The sequence below is a fragment of the Aythya ferina genome (assembly GCF_964211825.1).
Source record: "Aythya ferina genome assembly, chromosome: 4".
NCBI lineage: Eukaryota > Metazoa > Chordata > Aves > Anseriformes > Anatidae > Aythya > Aythya ferina.
In genome coordinates, this window is record NC_140300.1 from 72,155,104 (window position 1) to 72,175,322 (window position 20,219).

Consider the following 20,219-nt stretch of genomic DNA (forward strand, 5'->3'; position numbering starts at 1 on the left):
TGCAGAAGGGGAAGGGATGAGTGGGCCGTACGTGAAGTGCTTGTTGGGGAGAAATGGGTTGGAGCCCTGCCTGCTGCACTTGGAGAGCTCAGCACAGAGGGTTGGCTGCTCTCTGGGGAAGTCCTGGGTTTTAAACCTGGAGTTATGCTGCAAGTAGCTTGGCACAGGGAACTTGGTTTTAGAGGACGGTGTTAATTACCCACTCGGTCATTTGTATACGCAGGGAACGGTGACTGAGCCTGCTTGCTTGGGTGAAGCTGTTCCCAGCAGCCTGCTACCGTTCCTGACTCAAGCCAGATGAGGCGCGGCACAGAAAATTTTCTCATTACACTTTGTACTCAAAAGTGCACGGATCCAAAAATACTTCAGCTCTTTTGAAGAAAACAAGTTGCTTAATGGTTACCTCCGTGCTGACTCAAGTGAAAAGTGCTACGGTTGTGGCATTGTCAGTTGTTGCTGGCTTGAAGTCCTTCAGGTTTTGGAGGAATTAGGTGGAAAAGGGTGGCAGAGGGTGTCTGATAAGTTAGTGTTAGTGTTTGTGAAGGAAGGGCTAGATTTGGGGGGATTCCTATAGTTTGCCTAGGCTTGAAAATGAAATGTCTGTCTAGTTGTGTGCTGATGGCACACTGCACAGCAGGCCTGATTTTGAGGGTTTAGTGGAGGACTGTTAGCGTTAGGTCAGAGGTTGGACTCGATGATCTTGAGGTCTTCCAACCTAGAAATTCTGTGATTCTGTGAAATAACCTGCTACCACGCCACCAGCCGGGGGAAGCGCGGCGTGAAGGACGGGCACCAAGGCAGCCCCCACACGGAGCCAGCCCCTCGCCATTATCGGGTTGACCTTGGGGACACCGGGGAGGGTGCCAGCAGCCCCCCAGCGGCCGAGGAGCAGCCCCAAACCCATTGAGGGACGGGCAGCCCCCGACGGGAGCCTCTCCCCCTCAGGCGGCCCCGGCTCCCCGGGGCGGAGCGCGGCTCTCGCCCCGCCTGGCCCGGCCCGGCCCGGCCCCGCCGCCGAGCGGCCGCAGGCTCCTTGCTGCCTCCTGCCCGCCTCCGCCATGGCTTTCGCCACCCGACGCTTCGTGCGAGCCGCCTCCTCCTCCTCCTCGTCCTCCGCCGCTGCTGCTGCTGCTGCTGCCGCCACGGCGGCCGCCAAGAAGCTGCTGGTCAAACATGTCACCGTCATCGGCGGCGGGCTCATGGGCGCCGGCATCGCCCAGGTGAGCGCGGCCGGGGCGGGAGCCGAGCGGCAGCGGGGGCGGCGCCGCCGCCATGACGGGGAGCGGGGCGGGAGGGGGGGGGGCGCCATGTTGGGGAGCTGATGGCCCCGCGGGGGTTCTCTCGGGGCTGGTCGAGAATCAAAGAATCATTAAGGGTGGGAAGGGTCTCCAGGATCAGCTGGTCCAAACGTCCCCTACCACCAGTGTCACCCGCTAGCCGTGTCCCCAAGCACCACGTCCAACCGTGCCTTGAGCACCCCCAGGGACGGGGACTCCGCCACCTCCCTGGGCGACCCGTCCCAGCACCTGACTGCTCTTTCTGAGAGGAAATGTCTCCTCATTTCCAACCTAAACCTCCCCTGGCCATTCCCTCTGGTCCTATCAGTGGTTATCTGTGAGCAGAGGCCGACCCCCAGCTCCCCACATCTCCCTTTCGGGCAGTTGCAGAGAGCAATGAGGTCTCCCCTGAGCCTCCCCTTCCCCAGCCCAAACCCCCCCAGCTCCCTCAGCCGCCCCTCACAGGCCTTGTGCTCCAGGCCCCTCACCAGCTTCGGAGCCCTGCTCTGGACACGCTCCAGGGCCTCAAATCACTTGTCTGAATATACTGCAGTTTGCACTCAAATGATTTAATGCGATGCCTGTTTCAGCATGTAGCATACAAGGCACACAGGCGACCTAGGGTGGGCAGCACACGGGCATCTCACCCTCAGGACGAGGATTTGGGGCTGCCTGTGACAGGGCACACCTGAGCTGCTGTGCTAGCAGACTTCTGCAATCTTCGGTTTTATTGTTTCAGAGTAGAAAACACTGCCGTGCCGCTGCTGTCCGGTTGCTCAACTTTAAAACTTTTCTCTTGTTAAGCCACAGATCTTCAGGTCAGACAGGTAGGCAAGAGGAACTGAGGTTAACGTCCTAAATTATTTAGGATGGTTCTTATGACAGCGTGTGGGCTATTTATAAAACCAGACAGTGTGTAATAAATATTTGGAAAATGTAGGGCTAAGAAAGAAGCTTCTTCTATCTTGCCAAGGGAGCGGATCAAGTGACATTATTACCAGTTATTTAAATACCGTATAGCAGCTAAAACGAACATTAGGCTGTCAGTCATCTATAGAGTTATGGAGCGGTTAATATTTAAATAGCACTTATTTTCCCAGTGTTTAATCTCTGGCCTTTGGCTTTCAAGTTCATCTTTAACCTGATTGCTTTGTGACTGAACAGTCTTGCCGGTGATTTAAGATTTAGTTATTTACCTCATTCACAGACAGAGCTTGTTGTCAAAGGTACTGGGTACTTCACAAGCAGTAACTGGAGCATCCAGCATCCTCCAGGTTGGCACTGCTTTTCCCAGGTGGAAGCCAGTAGGGAGTTGGAGTACACAAATAGCAATGTTCCTTCTTTTTTTTTATTTTTATTTTTTTTTAATTAATGGATGACCTTCTCAGAAGTGAAGATTTTTCACATTCTTGGCAAATTGCAAATTTCTAGTAGGAGGCATACAGGGGCTGTGTAGTTTTTGGCTTTTTTTTTTTTTTGGTAAGGAATAAACTAGTTGTTTATTAACTTGTCTGGTAACAAACACCTTTCTGCACCTTGATACTAGAATTTGAGATTTCCACTGAAGGAATCTTCAAATAACAACTTTGCAGCAAGCTGTTCGCATGCTCAAGGAGCATGCACACTATGCAAAGGTTGTAATTCTGTAGAGTAAGTGACTTAATATGCATATTCTGTTAGATTGCATGTTTTAGGGAGAAGTTTACCAAGAGAAACAGGTGTGGTATTTGGCAGTAACAGCAGTTGTAGTGTTCTAGCACTGTAAAGGACCTAGGAGTGTTTTGCTGACCATCTGCCTCCGATTTATCAATCCAGAATTATCCCAAAGCAGAGATGATTGTGACAGAGCAAGGTCTCCTCTGCACCCTGGTAGTAAAGACTTTCCTCCTGCTTTGAGCACTTCAGAAATCATCTTCCTTCTTTCTCATACAGTCAGGAGAAGCTAACCAGTGCATGGCTGAAAGCCAGGAGACTACAATTTCTCATTCGGCCACATGAACAGTGTGAGAGAAGCATTAACTGACTCCCCAGCACTGTTGTGTTTCATATGCAATAATCATAAAGATACTGGAGAGAGGAGTCTGTGGAAGTGTGTGTTTGAATTGCAAGGCGATGATGTGATTTCTTGACATTTTTCTTCTTTCCTATAAACACACATATGTTAAGAATGAACTGGAAAAAGGGAGCTCTTAACTTCTCTGTGATTCTTTGCCAGCTGCTCAGTGATGTTCTGGTACAATTGTAAATGGATAATCGCTGAAGCATGTCTTATGAATGTGCTTGGTAATGAGTTTTTTTCTGAAGAGTAGAGGCCCTTGCTTTGCCGTTGCAAATGATAGCAGCAGATGAAGTATAAGAAATGGAAGTCCAATCTTAATTTAAAAATTTCTTATGATACAACTGATTTTATGAAATGGCCATAATGAAAATAATAAAAAAAAAATGGATGAAGAAATGTCCAGCTGCAGGCTGACACCTTGTTAATTCTGCAGTGCTTCTGTCTGGAACCAGCCTGGCATTTCTTTATTTGCTGGATTTGTGAGGAACCTTGAATGAGAATAGTGCCACGCTTTTCTTCAGGTCTGTGTTCTTCATTTCAGCTAGCTTTGTTGGGGTAGGTCTTGTGGGCACAGGAGGTTCTTTAAACTCCAGGTGCGAGTTAGGCATAAAGGGAAAGTTTGGAGAACGTAAACTCCTAAGGTGTCACTCACAAAAAAAAAAAAAAAAAAAGTGGCAACATGTTTCAACATCTGTTATTTTCTGTAGTTATTATATTGCAACTTTGTTCAGGAGTTCTGAAAATGAAGATAGACTGTTGCTAGCTAACAAGAGAAATGTAAATTAATGAATAGCAAAGTAAGAGATAATGGCAAGCTGGTTTTTAATAGGCTGAGCCAGTGTTTGTACCCAGTACGAAGGAAGGAGAATTTGCTAGCAGTTTGGATCTGCACAGAGCCCTGCTGGAGCAAAAGCCTCATTTCTGCTCCCAGTTCCACTGTCACCTTCCCGTTGTTCCAGGGACTCACTCGTGGTCAAACAGCAGCGTTGTGTTACGTTACGCCCCGGGATCACAGGGCCAGCCATCCCTTACAGCACCTGTTCACCCTGCCAGCCTTCTACTTTGGGTCTCCACAGCCCTTTTTGCTTCACAGATCCGAGGCTCACGGCTAAGCCGCTTCCTCTGTTCAAGACAGATTTCTTTCACTTGTCAGAGCTGCAGAATCCAGCTGCCTCCAAGCGCAGTTCTGCAGACAGCTCGGGGGAAAAAGGGATTTCTCTTTCCTTTTCTCTCAAGTTGACTCCTTTCTCCCTTCTCCACCCCAAATATTTGAGCATTTTAATGATTTTTTTTCTATTAAAGTGCATGATTCTTGATTCTAGGTCCTTTAGCAGTCTTTTGCCTAATTCTGGTCAGTTGTCTGCCCCAACCCACATCAGTCTGGTTGTTTATGATGTTGATGTTGAATCTGATTTTAACTTTCAGATTGCAGCAGCCAGTGGTCACACGGTGGTGTTGGTAGACCAGTCAGATGAAATCCTCAAGAAGTCTACAAAGGGAATTGAAGAGAGTTTGAAGAGAGTGACAAAGAAGAAATTTGCGGATAAGCCTGAGGTTGGCATTTTTTATTTGCACCATTAGGAGAACCAAGGATAATAAAATTCCTGTACTGGAGTTCTGATGTTGTTTTGCAGTTATGCGTTACAGATCATAGTAATATTCTGGCTTAAAAAATAGATTTTTTTTTTTCAGTACGATGAAGAGCTTGGATTTTCTTTTTGCGATTCAGGGAGGCTGAAAGATGGATGCCTTCCCTGATTTTTGTTCCTTCAGCCTCTAGATAAAGCTTTAAATAGCTTGGTGACTTTTTGAAACAAATGTTAAATGCAAAATGGTGCCAAATAATTCATCCTGAGGTTTGGGGGGCTCAAAAATACATTACAGCGCTTATGTGGGTTTTCATGTAAAAAGAAATGAAATCGTTGTTGCAAATTCTTGTGATGTTTCAGGCTGGTGCAGAATTTATTGAGAAGACCTTAAAGAACCTCACAACAAGCACAGATGCGGTAGCAGTGGTCCACAGCACGGATCTGGTGATAGAAGCCATCGTGGAGAACCAGGAAATTAAAAATGAACTCTTCAAGAGGCTGGATAAATTTGCTCCAGAGTATGTGTATTTCTTCTCTTTCATTTTGAAACTTGCACCTTTATTTTTTTTTATCTTGCACCATTAATTCTGCATTTTCTTAGCTGTTTTTCTTAAAAACAGGAGGTTTTCTCCTTAGACTTACTCCAGACTGTCACATGTAACATGTACCTGCCAGGTACATGTGTTACAAACACATTCAGGTACCTTCATCTGCTTTATTTACTTGTTGCACTGCATTATTTGATGTGTTTCATGGTATGATTAGACAAGAGGAGGTTTGTCCATCTACTCAACAAGTTCAAAGCCTGCTTTTTCCAAGTCAGATCTAAATGCAAATGTGCAGCTGTAGCATAAGCTTATCCTGGTACAGATTGGGTATGGTTAACATGCATTCCCATAGTTAAATAGGGAATTGGAATGGTGAAATATTTGGTTTTGGTGTGCCTAGCACGAATAAATTTTCAGAAGTTTCAGCTTCTAAGCTGCAAGTCATAGCTTAAGCGAGATAAACTTGCATATTGCAAGGTTTTGGACATAGATCATTGTCAGTTATGATTTTTGAGGTAGCAGTGTCTGTCTTTTCTTACCACACACTCAGTTACAGTCTGTGGAGCTTGCCTTGACCTATATTTGATAACTGTTCCAAGTTACTGTTCAATTCCATCCAAAACTCAAAATGCTGCTAAGCTGAGCATGCAGTCTCGGGAGCCTGATCCTTGTAATGGATGACTCAGAATCACAAGACCTTGACTGCTCACAGAGTGAACTTCTAACTGGTGCAGCTGAATCTGGGGGTATTGGCTAAGAGGTCTTCCAGATTGTTTAACTAAGAGCTAAGCAGGCTGCAGCTTGAATATAATGTCAAGGGAGGAAAGATGTTATCATTAATTGACTTCAGCCTGGGGAGGTTTTCAGGCTGCCTCATATGGTTAGTGTTCAGAATTGCCTGGCGTTTCTGAGAACGATAAATGGTTGCAAGAAGCCTTGCGTTGAGGACAGTGTAACTTGCTCTTAGCCGCAGTCTCACAGGCAAAGAAAATCAAGTAGCTGCCTTTGGCAATTACCAGGATACCTCATCATGGTTAGGTTATCCTAATTTTGTGAAAACAGACCACTGGCTGCTTCTGTTAAAAGCAGAGAAAGACTCAGGCAACCGGTCTCTGTTTTTAACAGAGAAAGCTAACGAGCAAACTAGAGTGTACGAAATAGCAAATCATCTAGAACCAGCCAGCAAGGGAAACTAAACGCTTGGAAAAGGCACAAGGAAAAGTAGGGACTTGGAGCCTCGTGTAATACTACACGCATTTGGAACACTTGAGGCTGTTTTTGCTAAGACTGAGTGGTTTATACATAAAGCTGCCTCGAAACAACAAGTTTTACGTTACGGAGCGTTAAAGGTAGGGGCAGGTAAAGGTTCAGGTATGCTCCTTCGTGCTGCCTAAAGCGTGACTCTGCAGGGCTGGGAAAAATTAGACAAGAAGCCTTCCTTTTTAAGAGGAGAATTGGAGATGGGGATAAAGATGTAGAGGTTGAAGAAGAGGGTAGTGAATGGTGAAGAATACCAGTTGCAGTATGTTAGGTGTAGGTGGAAACAAAGAAAAGCTAGTGAAACAGTGAAGCTTAGTAGCTGAGTGCTTAAACTACCAGCTATTAGATGCAAATGGTAGTTTGTAACTATTTTTGGGGAATATCCATGATTTGCCTATCATGTGGGTGTTGTGGGGAAAGGCAGAACCGTCTAGTTGGTGGGTTTTTGTGCCTGAATGGAGCAGGAGGCTTTGCTTCCCCCGTGTGGCTCTGTGATGGGAGGGAAGGCTGTGCCTGTCAGCACAGGTGCCGTGCAGCCTTCGCTAGATCAGATGTTTCCAAATGCAGTAGAATTACTTCTTGAGCCACCTCACTGTTGCATCAGTTCAGCGTGGGTCTTGCAGCTGTAACAAAGGCAAGATTTGTTTCGAGAGAGCTCGAGGCCTGGGAGAAGTTTTAATTCCGTGGGGCCTGGGGCTTCGGTGGCACTTTGTGTTACAGGCAGTGAGTATGAAAGGCCAGCCTTCTGAGAAGGAAGGGCTTTTACTAATGCAAATCTTCGGTCTTACCCTGATAACTTACCCAGTGAGCTGATAGCTGACTGAAATGTATGGCTGTGTGTTACAGTTGATCAGACAAGATGATTAATCCTGGTTTTGAAACATGAACTGTACATACGCCTATTTCTTCGTTTATGTTGTATCCTGGGTTTCGTTTGTTTCCTCAGGTGCAACACTACATGCCCCCTCACGTATTTGTTCTGCGATTACCTCTGCAACGAATATAAACCTGGTGACAGAACAAAGCCAAAGCATCTCATGAAAAAATAGCACACAATGAGCTTCTTTCCTCTTCCTTTTTTTCTGTGTAGGAACCAGCATTCCTCTGAGAGGGGATCCGTAAATAGAGGGGGATGAGAAAGGTGTTCCTTACTGAGTCAGGTTTTATTTGGTGGTTGGGTGGAGAGCGAATTGCTCTTAAGTTTTCAGAGAAAATGCAATGAACGAGGAGAGGTTGGCAGCCCCAGAGGGCACTGAGAACTTGGGGTGTTCCTCACCTGGGTAACTGAGCAGGTAAAAAGGTAAAACAGTGAGGGCCGTTGCTTGGTCTTAGGACATCAGTCTGAATGCATCCTGGTTTTTGTTCTTAGCAGTGCTTTGCAAGAGTGCAAAGTGTAGTGTATATATATATATAAAACACACCTCCAGGTGTGTTATCTCTCTCATATAGTAACTTATCATCTTCAGAATGGGTGATAAAGCGTTGCTACCCACTTCCGAGTCTGTTTTCCTTTTCCTCTGTTGGATCAGTCCTCGTGCTCCTGTTCTGAAAAAGGTCAGGCTAGTTGTTTTTTTTTTGTTTGTATGTTTTTGTTTTTTTTATAATACCTCTGCATTTTTCATGATCTTTGGGGCATTTAAACAATGCAGCACTTTCAAAGAAGGATGATGATGATGTCAAAAGAATTTTGGAGTGTCTACTTGCCTAAGAGCTCTTGCCTTCTATTAGTCTCAGCATCTCTTGGTTTAGGATTGGTCTTTAGAAATGGAAACTCAGCCGGGAACAGGTCAGTGTTTTGGGACAGGTCAGGGTGTTCAGAAGCAGTGCGTTATAAAAGCGCTGTGAAAGAGGTTTTCTTCAGTGTTCCCTGCTTAAAGAGCTGGACTGTAAAAGTAAGTCTTACCAAAACGGTGTGTTTCTGTTGTGTTTGACTTTGTTTTTAATTTCTTCCTGTGGCCCACTAGATGGCACCAAGTGAAAGCACACTGATGGCTGGAAAATCATCCTTGGGGCTTCACTCCTATCGCTGCTTTTAAAAGCCTTCAGACCGTGCTGTCACCTGAAACACAGATAATGTACTCTGTGTCACAGAGGCATGTCAGTTCTATTTTAACCCCAGTTTAAGTCAGTTTGTTGGTCAGAGCAGAAAGTGTAAATAAAATACCCTTGTACACAGCACAAATGTAATGTTTTTTTTTTGTTGTTTGTTTGTTTTTTTTCACCAAAGCTTTACATTGTGAGAGTTTATAGGATTTACCTGCAGAGGTGATGCTGAATTCAAACCTCTTGCTCTAAGACCACTATTCTGTGAGATGTAATTGTTGCTGTTTTACACGTGGGTTCACGAAGCTTTTTTTAATGAATATTTGAATTATTTGTATACAGTGACAGATTTTAGGGGAAGATAAGTGTCTGTTGGATTCATTGACCTTACAAGATCAAAATGATGAAGTGTGAAATACTATTTTTAGTACCCTGTCTATGAACACTGGAATGCCCACTTTATGGTGGGGGGAAAACAAAAGAATATTTATAAGAAATATAAGCAGGAATTCTCAGGATATTTGGTTTCCTTTTCCCTTAACAAGTTTTCAAAACTCAGAAAACATAAAAACAGAAAAAAAAAAATCTTTTTTTTTTTTAATGTTTTCTTCTAATGCATCTATAAGATGTCCCCATGACTTAGATGTAACTTCTGAAAGCTCTGTTTGGAAGCTCAATTATATCTCAGTGAAATATAAGCAAACTACCAATCTAGATGAACATTTGACGAGTCCAGGAGGATAACTTCTTGAAAGGTAGATTGAGGCAGTCCGGAATGGAAGGTAGGGTTTCAGTTCTAATTTTGGTTTTTGATTTTGTGGTTTGAAGAAAAAGCCATTTAAGTTTTCTGTGTGATGTCAATATGGCAGGGCTGCTGAGGCTCTGAGATGTCTCTGAAAAAAATCATTACAAATTGGAATTAGTAAATGTGTCTTATGTCTCTGACAAGATCTTTGAAATATGCCTTGAAAATTGTGTAATTTTGTGTAACCTTTGCAGTGTCCCTTCTTCTTTTTCTCATCACCTCTTTGCTCTGGTACAAAGTTTACTTACCATGTCTGCCATTGATCATTATAAAAAAGTAATAAAATTAATACATACTTGACATGTCACGTGATTCGGTTTCCATAGATGAGTAAAAAAAAAAAAATCCATTTGATTTTCAGGATTGCTGAAGGAATTACTTGGAATAGATCTGGGGCTGTAACAAAAATGTTCTGCTTAGAGAATCTTTCTTCTTTGACCTGACACAGTATTCAACATGCAATCTCGGGAGTCAGAAGCTCACACAGCTCTTCCTCTGGTTATTCCTTTGTTGCTCTATTTATACCTCAGCAAAAGGAAGGTGGTAATCTGCAGGGATATTTTTAGGAGTTGTGTGGATGGCTAGCCAGTGGATGTCTGTTTCTGCGTGGTGCACCAATCTCCTGCTGTCAGGAAGACAGCACAGCCCATGTGTTTCTCTTTCCAGGCATACAATATTTGCAAGCAACACCTCGTCCCTGCAGATCACGCAGTTGGCCAACTCCACCACCAGGCAGGACCGATTCGGTGGCCTCCATTTCTTCAATCCCGTGCCGATGATGAAGCTCGTGGAGGTAAGGCTCTTACACCATCTTAATTACAACCACGTAGTCATCACAGCAGCGTGGTTGTTATCACTGGGATAACAGTGATATAACATCTGGTGAAAGGGTCGGTGTGGGTTTTGCAGCTCCTCTGATGCAGAACGAGCCACCTCTGGTGACGGTCTGTCGAGGGGCAGGTTGACCACGGAGGTAACTCCTGCCTCCAGGCTCCAAAGTTCCCTGGTGAGCTGCCAGCCGACGTGCCCTTTCCAGTGACTGTTTCAGTCCCGCAGACTAGCTGATTAATACGAACTATTGGCAGCCGAAACAAAACCATCCAATGACTGACAGAGGGATTTGATTATTAACAGTCTGGGCTTGACAGGAGGCGCTGTGCAGAGGTGCTCGTACTGCCTTGTGACTTTTGAGACGCAAAGTAAGTCGTGTTTATTCAGTCTTCCAGATGATTTGTCTGGAAGGGTTGAAGCTACGTGTCTTAACGTTACCATTGGAGGTCCTTAAGGGTTGGGAAATATGTAAAGAGTAGCCTTTACTAAGTCTTCAGAAGTTTTTCTAAGTACACTCTCCTTGGCTACATCTTGCACCTTCTAATAATGCTGAAATGCAGAGCAGAATAAGAAATAATCTGATATAAGGGTCTGAGTCTCCAAAGTAAAGACATCGTTGCAGTACAACTGCCAGGGCTTTCCTCCTCTGCCTGTTCTCCTCCCGCTTCCCCCCAAAAATAAGAAAAAAAAAAAAAGAAAAAGGGTGCCTTAAGGTGGCTGTGCAATAGCACAGGAGATGAGCTAAACTACAAAAGAATGTGCGTGTCTGGAGAGCGTGTGATTGTTACAGCTCATCTTGGTCAGCTACAACTTACAAGACCTTAAGTGAAAATGAACGTTGTGTCTTGGCCAGCTTGCCACAAAATTTCACTTAAATGCTGTAAATCTTTTTCCTCTGTCCCGTAAGTGATTAATTCTAGTAGTGCTTTGGTGACAAACACTCTGAATAAGCTGTGCCTTGCTTTGGAACTCTTGAATTTCGCTTGTTTCACGTTAAAATACATGCCATGCACTTCCTTGCTCTGTGTCTTTGACTGTATCCCCCCCCAAAAAATATGTTTGACCCTTTTAGCTGAAACGGACAAATGTGATTCAGAGTACAGTCATCTGGCAAGGACTCAACCACTTGCAAATTCCCTTTCCCTAACTTCTGTACCCACGTGAAATGTTTTAGTTTAATCTCTGTATTGTGATGAAATGGTCTGGGGAAATGTAAGGAGGAAAGGGAGAAATTTTATAGGTGGTGTCAGAGATGACAGAAATCTTAGCATAGTTCCTTAGGCTGGCACAGTAAAGCTTTATTGGTTTCTGTACTAAGAACTACTTGTCTCCAGTAATTTATTTGTGAGGGTGAAATGTCCTGTGCCTTGTCTCAAGCCTAAAACGAATGATAGACTTTAGATATCTGAACTAAACTTCTGTGAGGATAGAAAACTACTGAAGATATCTATCGGTATTTGTAAAAAAGACAAAACAGAGCAACCCCTTTATGACTGCTGTGGGCAACATTGTAATTGGTGTTTTTTTCACCTGACTTACGAATGCCCTTGCCCAAAGTCACTCCGCTTGATGAGCAGTATTTGAAGGTCTTTAGAACACAAAAGCTGTGCTTATTATTAAATAATAAACAAATACGCTTTTTAAGGGTTTGCTTTTGTTTCAGATCCGCTGCTCTAAATCAGGACTGGCACTGAAGAACACTGTATGATCTCTTCTATGTAAAATAGTTGTTTCCGTTTGAAATAAAGGGGTAAAAAATCAAGGGAATTGCCCTAACTGTAAAAGATATTACTGAAATTGCCAGGCATCTGTCATGGAAGCTGTCCTCCATACCTGTCACAACTCTGCAGTAGCTTTGCATCATATCTGTGAATTCCATAGATTGTTGATCTTGTGCTCAGAAGAGCATAGCTATGAGGGACTTCTTTCTCTAATAATTCAAAAGACTGGTGATAGTGTTTAAAAACTCTCAAGTGTGTACTAAAAACTTGTTCTTGAAACTGTCACAGTCTTACATAAATATTTTGGAGATTTTTATCTAATAATGAAGTTAAAAAAACACTCTTTTTTTCTGCCGAAAAATAAGCCTTCTCCTCAGTCCTAACAATGTTGTTTTTTTGTGTGTTGGCCTTATCATCAGTTATTAGGGTGTCTGGGGCATGGAAATCTGAGTGACTTAAAATTGTATGAATAAAAAGGTCAGCCTTAACCACTTGCACGTAGCAGCTTTCAGTTACCACCCATGAAGGCCAGTTTCAACACAAATATTGCAACCAGTTCGGCTTCTGCAAGTCATTCTGTGTGTGGTGGGGGGTAGGTCGCTAATAAAGAACAAATACAGTGTAATAAATAACACGCTGCATCCCAACTCCAGGGGAGTCTAGCAAATACTACATGTGACAAAAGAAAAAGACTCATTTGTGAAGAAAATCAACATGGGAATATACTAAAAAGCTAGGAGGCTGTTGCATATCTGAAAGATTTTAAATTTTCTTTAGAATTACATGTCTGTCTCACGTGTACCCTGGGCACAGAATAGATGTTTCATCGTTTATATCAGGTTTAATATGGTATATTAATTTTATAATATGGTTTTCTAGAGTAGTGCCAGTGTGTTTCCCAAGACAGCAGAGACTATGTGGCTTTTAAAGCGAGTCTGTTATACTATTACCTCTACACAGGATTCTAAAAAGAGAGACCTTTTTACCTATCTCAAGGAAACATAACTTGAGAACATGTAAAACATGATATACTTGTCTTTAAAATAGACTTCTGTGTTTGTTATATATATATATCTACTTTTTTTTTTCTTTTTTTCAAAACAAATGTCATATGAATTTCTGTAAGTGTTCTGAAATTTGGTTTAATCATCTCTGTGTTGGGAAATTCTGCTCAGAAATGTGCTTATCTCTCCCTTCCTTCCTGTTTTCCAGGTCATCAAGACTCCAATGACTAGCCAAAAGACTTTTGAGTCACTTATGGACTTCAGCAAAGCGGTAGGAAAAAGTCCTGTCAGTTGTAAGGTGAGTACAGTTTGGATTGTACAACATCCAGAAAACTTGTTTTCCTTGAAAACTTAATATTAAGAAAGTGGTTTTCAGGAGATTATAAGAGCATTTCTGGAATTTCCAGGCAATTTTTTTTCCAGATTCACTTCCATATTAAAAATATTTTGACAAAGAAAATGCCCACATTTACCACAAATTCCTCAAAGTATAGGGACTCTAGATATCTTCTGAAAAGCAGCAAAACTTACAAGGTCGGAGCATACCCCTCTGTTTTGCCTTTTCCAGTCCTGGGCTGAAAAGCTTAAACAGGAGCTTATCTTTTAGCTATGTTAAAGGCAAGGCTGCTACCTCGTGTACCGTGAAGCTGTTGGATGCGTCCTCCATGGTGTGTGCTCATCACAAGATTTTCTTAAGACTGCAGTAACTACGCCCATATTAATCTTCATGGCTTCGCAGTTTTGTTTTTTTTCCAGAGGAACGCCCCGCGTCCTAAGCACACTTTTTCCAAATCCATTAAGCTGTGGTCTGGGAAGCTTTGTGCAAGCTATTGCCTAAAGTTTCACAACCCCCAGGAGACTTTTGGTCATAAAAAGAAGGGCCTGCGATCTGGTGGTTACCAGTAATTCAGAATCTGAATGCTGCACTCAGATTTTGGCTGTGCTGCTACATTGCTGTGTGGCCTTAGGTGACTTCTTTTTTCCTGTTTCTGTCACAGTTTTCCAGGGTGGAATGTGGCAAATATACGATTTGATATTGTTTATAAATCAGCTTGGGTGGAGGGTAATGCAGAAATAATGGTCAGTCTCCATGTTTGATTTTTTTTTTCCTGTTTGCAGAAGAAATTGCAGTTGTTTGCTTGAAATTCTCTGGTTTAAATACTGAGATGAAATGGAACGAATCAATAAAGACCTGAAACAGTTGTAGTAATATTTGAAATAATACTGTATTTGCAAAGCTCTTTCTCTTTTCTTTGTATTTTTGACTTTGATTAAAGCTTGGTTTAGCGGTGAGCAGTGGGGGAGAGGTAGAACGGTGAGCCAGGAACTCCAGTAGTGAACAACGCACACACAGAAAAACTCTTCATATCCTTCAGGAAATTGTGTCAGCAGAATTTTGCTAAAGAAAAGGCATTTTCCAATGGGTCACATTACATCGTTTTCAGATTGATGAGTTGGACTTGTAGTAGTCTTAATTGCTCTTAATCATGATGAATGTTTGTGTGCCATGCCTGGTTTGTGAAACTCATCTTTTGCGTTTGAATAGCGAGCAGATAAATCAGATGAAAATACAGTTCGGAGCACACCAGAAGCTGATGATTCAATAAGTGTCTTCATCCACTTGTTTAATTTATGTGTTGTCTGAGTGTAGTAGTTGTGAATGTTTATTTAGAATCCCTTTTTGTTTCTTTTGTTGATTTTCATAGGACACTCCTGGCTTCATTGTAAACCGTCTCTTGGTGCCGTATATGATGGAAGCCGTTCGACTTTTTGAGAGAGGTACTTGCTGGGTTATTGACTTCAGGGGATGCTGGCATCATACTGTGCTGCAAAGTGTTATATCCATTCAGAAAGGTGTTGTGGTTCCCTTAAAACCTTCACGCCTTAAAGGCTGGGGGTGGGTCGTGCACATCAGGCATGAACCAGTCTGTGTAGCTGGAAACCGCTTGTCTTCCCTTTGAAACGCCAGGGCGTGCAGAGTGGGAAGTTACTGATAACCTGTGTGGGAAACTCCTGCTGGTGGAAAATGTTTCTGGTTTGGAAAGGTGAGTGTGGTACCACTGTAAAAATAGCCTCTGCCAACTGAGCAGGAACCCTCTTCTCTGCAGCCCAAGAGGCCGTTATGAAAATTCCTAAAAATTAGGAATTTTTTTCCATTAGGAAAGTTCTCCTGAGGTGTTCCATACTCTGGGCTTCTACCTGAAAACACCAATATTCAGGTAGAATAAGCTACAGTACTCAGTATCATACTACAGTACTGGCATACAAGTGTTTTGGGCTCAACCTTTGCTCTGTAAAACCTCCTGCTCCTCTTCCAGGTCCTTTTTAAAGCATACCTTCCTTAGGACCCCCCATCTTAGGTTTGGTCTTTTTTGACGTTGATGCTGAGGGCAGGTGGAAGTAATCTGGAGTTCCTAAAGAACCATCCAACTTTGAAAGCATTGATAATTGTTTTGAAAAGGAAACAAGCCAATAACGTGAGTGGTTAAAGAGGAAATTTGGAGTATAATTGCTTTTATTTCAAGTGTTCTGCTTGTAGCTGCGTGCTACTGAAGAATGTCATTTGAAACATGTTGTTTTTGAAAGCACCCCTTTTTACAGATGAAAGCATCGCATTACCAGGATTCCACCAAATATGCTTTAAATATTAAAAATCTGTTTTATAGCACACGGAAGGGATGGTTTGATCTCCAGAAACAAATATAAACCAGCACTGCTCCTTTATCTATCAACAGATGTACCTAATTACATCTCAAACAGAGAGAAGAGCAGATTTTAGTGACTGGAAAAACAAAGGCTTGAATGCAAAGGGACATTATTCTTTTAGAAAAAGTCACAGTTTTAAATAGTGCATGGGTGTTGTAATGTGTGTAAAAGGGGCGCCTTTGGTGAGTGGCATCTGTCATAATGTATATTTCAGAAGATGAGGGAACTTTTAATTAAATGTAGAAGAAAACAGTCACTGAGATTGTGCGTTAAAATTGAGGGCTCTCTGCCTAGGCAAAACAGTATTTTGATTTCATCTTTATTCTGTTTGTGTTTTGTTCAACAGCATGATATTTCCAAACTTCTTAAAGTCCCGTTATGAATTTTTAACTCTGAAGACATTGATGTAAAAACCTGATTAATGTTTTGAAAAGCCTGATGCTTGTCTTCTGATTCATGCTTCTTACTGAATCGTGTTAAATTTTTATCACACCTTTTGCATTAATTCTTAGAGCAGACGCTTGAAGCAGATTGTCAGCCACAGTCGTAAGGAATTTGGGTCTCTTCCCCGGCAACCACAGGCACTGAAATACCCTTTTATTGGTCAGTCCTTCATTCTTTACTTATGCAAAGTCTCTGTAGGTTAAGTGGGGAAGGACTTCCATACTTTTACACAGCCCAAATCCCTGTAGTATATCTACAGTAATTTAAACAGAGGCGCGTTGGAAATATTAGCAAGTGATGGTCTGTATTGGCCGGTCTGTGCTGTCAGGTAGCAAAGTGCCAATTCTGACAAAGTGGATTGAATCTGTGGATAGGAGAAGTAAGTACACCTGCATCAGCTTCAGATGAGCTGAAGGCTTCTGTGTATTTGAATCCGGGGAACTCATCTTGGAATTAAGTAAGGCTAATTTCCCAGCTGCTCAAAAATAAAAGAAGTTTTTTAAAAAAATAAAAAAAGAAAGAAAAATAAAAGAGTTGTTAGCTTTAAAGAACAAAAAGAGAGACATGACATGAGCCAGCAGTGTGCACTTGCAGCCCAGAAGGCCAGCTGTAAATGCCCCATACACAGAGGGGTCCAAGAGGTCCCTTCTGACTCAAACCATTCCATAATATAAAAAAATTATTACCTGATGATGTGCCAGTAAGGGACATCATTTAGTGATGGGAGTTTGCAGGTGAGTTTGATGGTTGGACTTGATCTCTTCAGGGTCTTTTCCAACCTAAATGATTCTATGATTTCATACAAGACTATTTTATTCAAGTTGTTGCCTTTATGGGAAATTGCTGAAAAATCATTTCTAAGATTGTCTTATTCTGGGTGCATAAATTGCATTGGCTATGATCCTCTAAGATTCTGGATAGCCTGAACTGAGCATGGAGCATGCTTAAAAAAAACAACAACAGGTACCTGTTATCTTCATCTTTTTTTTTTTTTTTTTCCTTATAAGATCTGCAAAGAAGTACACTGACTTTATCAAAAGATGTGGTAAAAATAAACAGTAAAGGTGCATCTGCTTTCATGACAGTATAAACAGATACTCACAGCGAAAGAACAAGGTGAAGATTAACTGTGACAATTGAAAATCTGGATTCCTGTTTTTGTAGGCACAGACTGAAGTAGATGTTACAAATCATTTTGATTTTCTTTAATAATCTTGGAAATCAATAATTTTACTACAGCTGCGCAGTCTCTTCAGGTCATCGCTCCTCTCTGCCATCTCTGCTAGCTACCCTCTGCTGAAAGTTGTTGAAATTGAGCACGTGAATCAGCTGCAGCCACTCCCCCCGGTCCTGCCTTGTCCACCTGCTGGCTATCGCTGACTCCTGTCGCAGGAGAAGCAGGTGGGAATGGGCACCTCCAGGTGCACAAGGCTGGTGTCTCAACAGAAAGCTGCATTTGCTAAAGCATGAACTGATGCAGCACGATGGAGCGTGCTGCCTGCCAGCTCACCTGGCTGCATCCCTGACCTCAGGAGCTGCTGTCAAAAGTAGTCGTTGTGTCCAGTATTAGACCTTGCCTTCTGACTGCATTAGAGGAAGGGCAGCTCTGTCCTGTGCTGGATCCCAAAGGTGTTGCTGACACCACAAAATTGAAATTGAGCCCTCTCCTTACAACATTCAGCTGCCTCTAAAAGAAGCTCTCGATTCTTCATGACTGATTCTTCCTCTACTCTTTCTGTTAGGTTGAGCACAGTAGCTGCGGTTCCACCAAAAACATGGTAATCTGTACTGAAATGCAAGAGGAAGATGAGAAAATAGAAAGCAGGCCTGCAGGTTTTTTTTTTTTTTTTTTTTTTTTTTGTGTGTGTGTGTGTGAGGGATTCAACTTTGTATTCCAGCATGTATTTTTGTGTATGCTGACTCCAGGTTTTGTGGCTCTGAAACGTGCAGAGATTTTTGTGAAGAGCTGCACCAGTGTGAAATAACACCCTGTTAATTATTTATAGGTGGTGCCAAGCAGATGCAGAATCCTCTCTGTTCATCAAACTGTCAATCTTTTCTCTAGGAGACGCATCAAAGGAAGATATTGATGTTGCTATGAAGCTCGGGGCTGGCTATCCCATGGGGCCATTTGAACTCCTGGACTACGTTGGGTTGGATACCAGTAAATACATTATAGATGGTACTGCATGCTTATTTTCTTTTTCTTTTTTGCCCTTTTTAGATAAATTGTAGATGAATGTTGTAAGGAAAATCTAATTCCTAATTAGCTTAAACATATAGTTTAAACTAATTAGGAGTCAGTTATGGCACAGGCCTTTTAACTGTGGAGGAGAAAGGGATGAGAATGCAGCTCAGCGTGCTACCTGAGCGCAGCATTTGTACCGCACCCCACCTTATTGATGGGGACCTGACAGTGGTGGTTGTGCTTACTGCATCAAGCTCCTGTGGAAAATATTAATAATGTCAATCGGACTTTGTATAATTAAAAAAAGAGTCAGTGGGAAGAGTAACGGAGGTAAGATATTTTTATAAAAAGCAACAAAAGTTGAGGCTCCCTACTGTTTTTTTTGCCTGCCATGTTTTCATTCTCAGTTAATAGGGAACCAGTAAATAGTTTAAAGGGTGCAGGTGTCCCGTCTCCCCTTCACTTCAGTCAGTAAGCGGGTAAATGTCGGTATGACAGCAAAAGGAGGTGCAGTTGGTGACAGCTTGTTGATGGTTGTTGTCTTGTTTTGAATGAGCAGCGTAAATTCTCTAGGCAGAATATCACTTTCAAAACCAGATCTTCAGTGAAGTCCCTTCTGCTTTTAGGCAGCGCTCTTAATATTTGTCTAAAGAGATACGGATCTCAGTTATCTTGACATGTAAACAGGAATATTTTTCATTCATTCTCTTCTTTTCTCCCCCCAGGATGGCATGTGCTAGAGCCCAACAATCCTCTTTTTGCACCCAGCCCCCTTCTGGATAAACTGGTGGCAGAGAAGAAGCTGGGTAAGAAGACTGGAGAAGGATTCTACAAATACAAATGAACTCCAAACCTCGAGAGGTGTTAAACTCTCTTTGTATTCAGCATTGCCAAACTACAGGTGAATTCTGTTTATACCTTCCCGAGGACGGCACGAGCTGCGTTTAGAACATAACCCACCTCCGAGGAGTGATTGCACTAGTTACCTATTTCTCTGCTGAAAGCTTGATTTGGTAGATTATTTTTTCTTGTAATTCCGAAAAGCTTTATATGTACAGTGCCTTCATGCAGACGTTGATTTTTCAGGTGCAAGACAGAATGACAAGTGAATTTATGTATTCAAAGACGTTATATTAATGGGAAAAAAAAAAATCCAAAAAATAACCACACTTTCTTAAAAATAAAATTTTCAACAATTCCTTATTGAACGCTGTGGCTTGCAGTTGATGTACGTGGTTGTAGCCCACTGGGGGGCAGTCTCTTTTCACTCTGGCAACGTAGTGGTGGAAAGGCAGCAAGCTGTTTCGTTAGGGTTTTCCTTAATGCAGCACTAATCTGTAGGTATAAACAGTGCCTTGAACAGGCTTTTTGAATGTCGTATCGTTTAAAATAAAAATAAAATCCCGCGGTGGCAGGCTGTCACTTGCACCAAATGGTCCCAATGCCAGCGTTTAAAAGCAGAACTCATGATTTGTGTTGGGATTTTTTGGCATTTACAATTCCTGGTCAAGGGCCTCCTTTTGCTAGATGCTGTAGAAACATACCGAAGAGGTGGCTCCTATTCTGAAGAGCTTAGTAAATAGAGTTGTTTTGTTTTGTTTAGGCTAGGAAGCTTGTGAAAGCTTCCGGATGCTTTCTAGAGTCCTATAAATTGGCTTTACTTACTGGCACTTTATTTTAAGTGTCATTTTTCACGCACTACACTACTACTGTAGTTGAGTACTTCGGGGGATTGAAATTAGAG

General features: G+C 42.5%; 1 protein-coding gene across 1 annotated transcript; it reads left to right on the forward strand.

The window, feature by feature from the left end:
- Window positions 1-990: 990 nt before the first annotated feature.
- On the forward strand, window positions 991-19,683 carry HADH (hydroxyacyl-CoA dehydrogenase). Its single transcript, XM_084518970.1, has 8 exons — window positions 991-1,220; window positions 4,762-4,890; window positions 5,286-5,443; window positions 10,248-10,374; window positions 13,346-13,435; window positions 14,844-14,916; window positions 18,353-18,469; window positions 19,201-19,683. The coding sequence occupies exons 1-8, from the start codon at window positions 1,059-1,061 to the stop codon at window positions 19,317-19,319; spliced, it is 975 nt and encodes a 324-aa protein (XP_084375096.1). The 5' UTR covers window positions 991-1,058; the 3' UTR covers window positions 19,320-19,683.
- The last annotated feature ends 536 nt before the right edge of the window (window positions 19,684-20,219 follow it).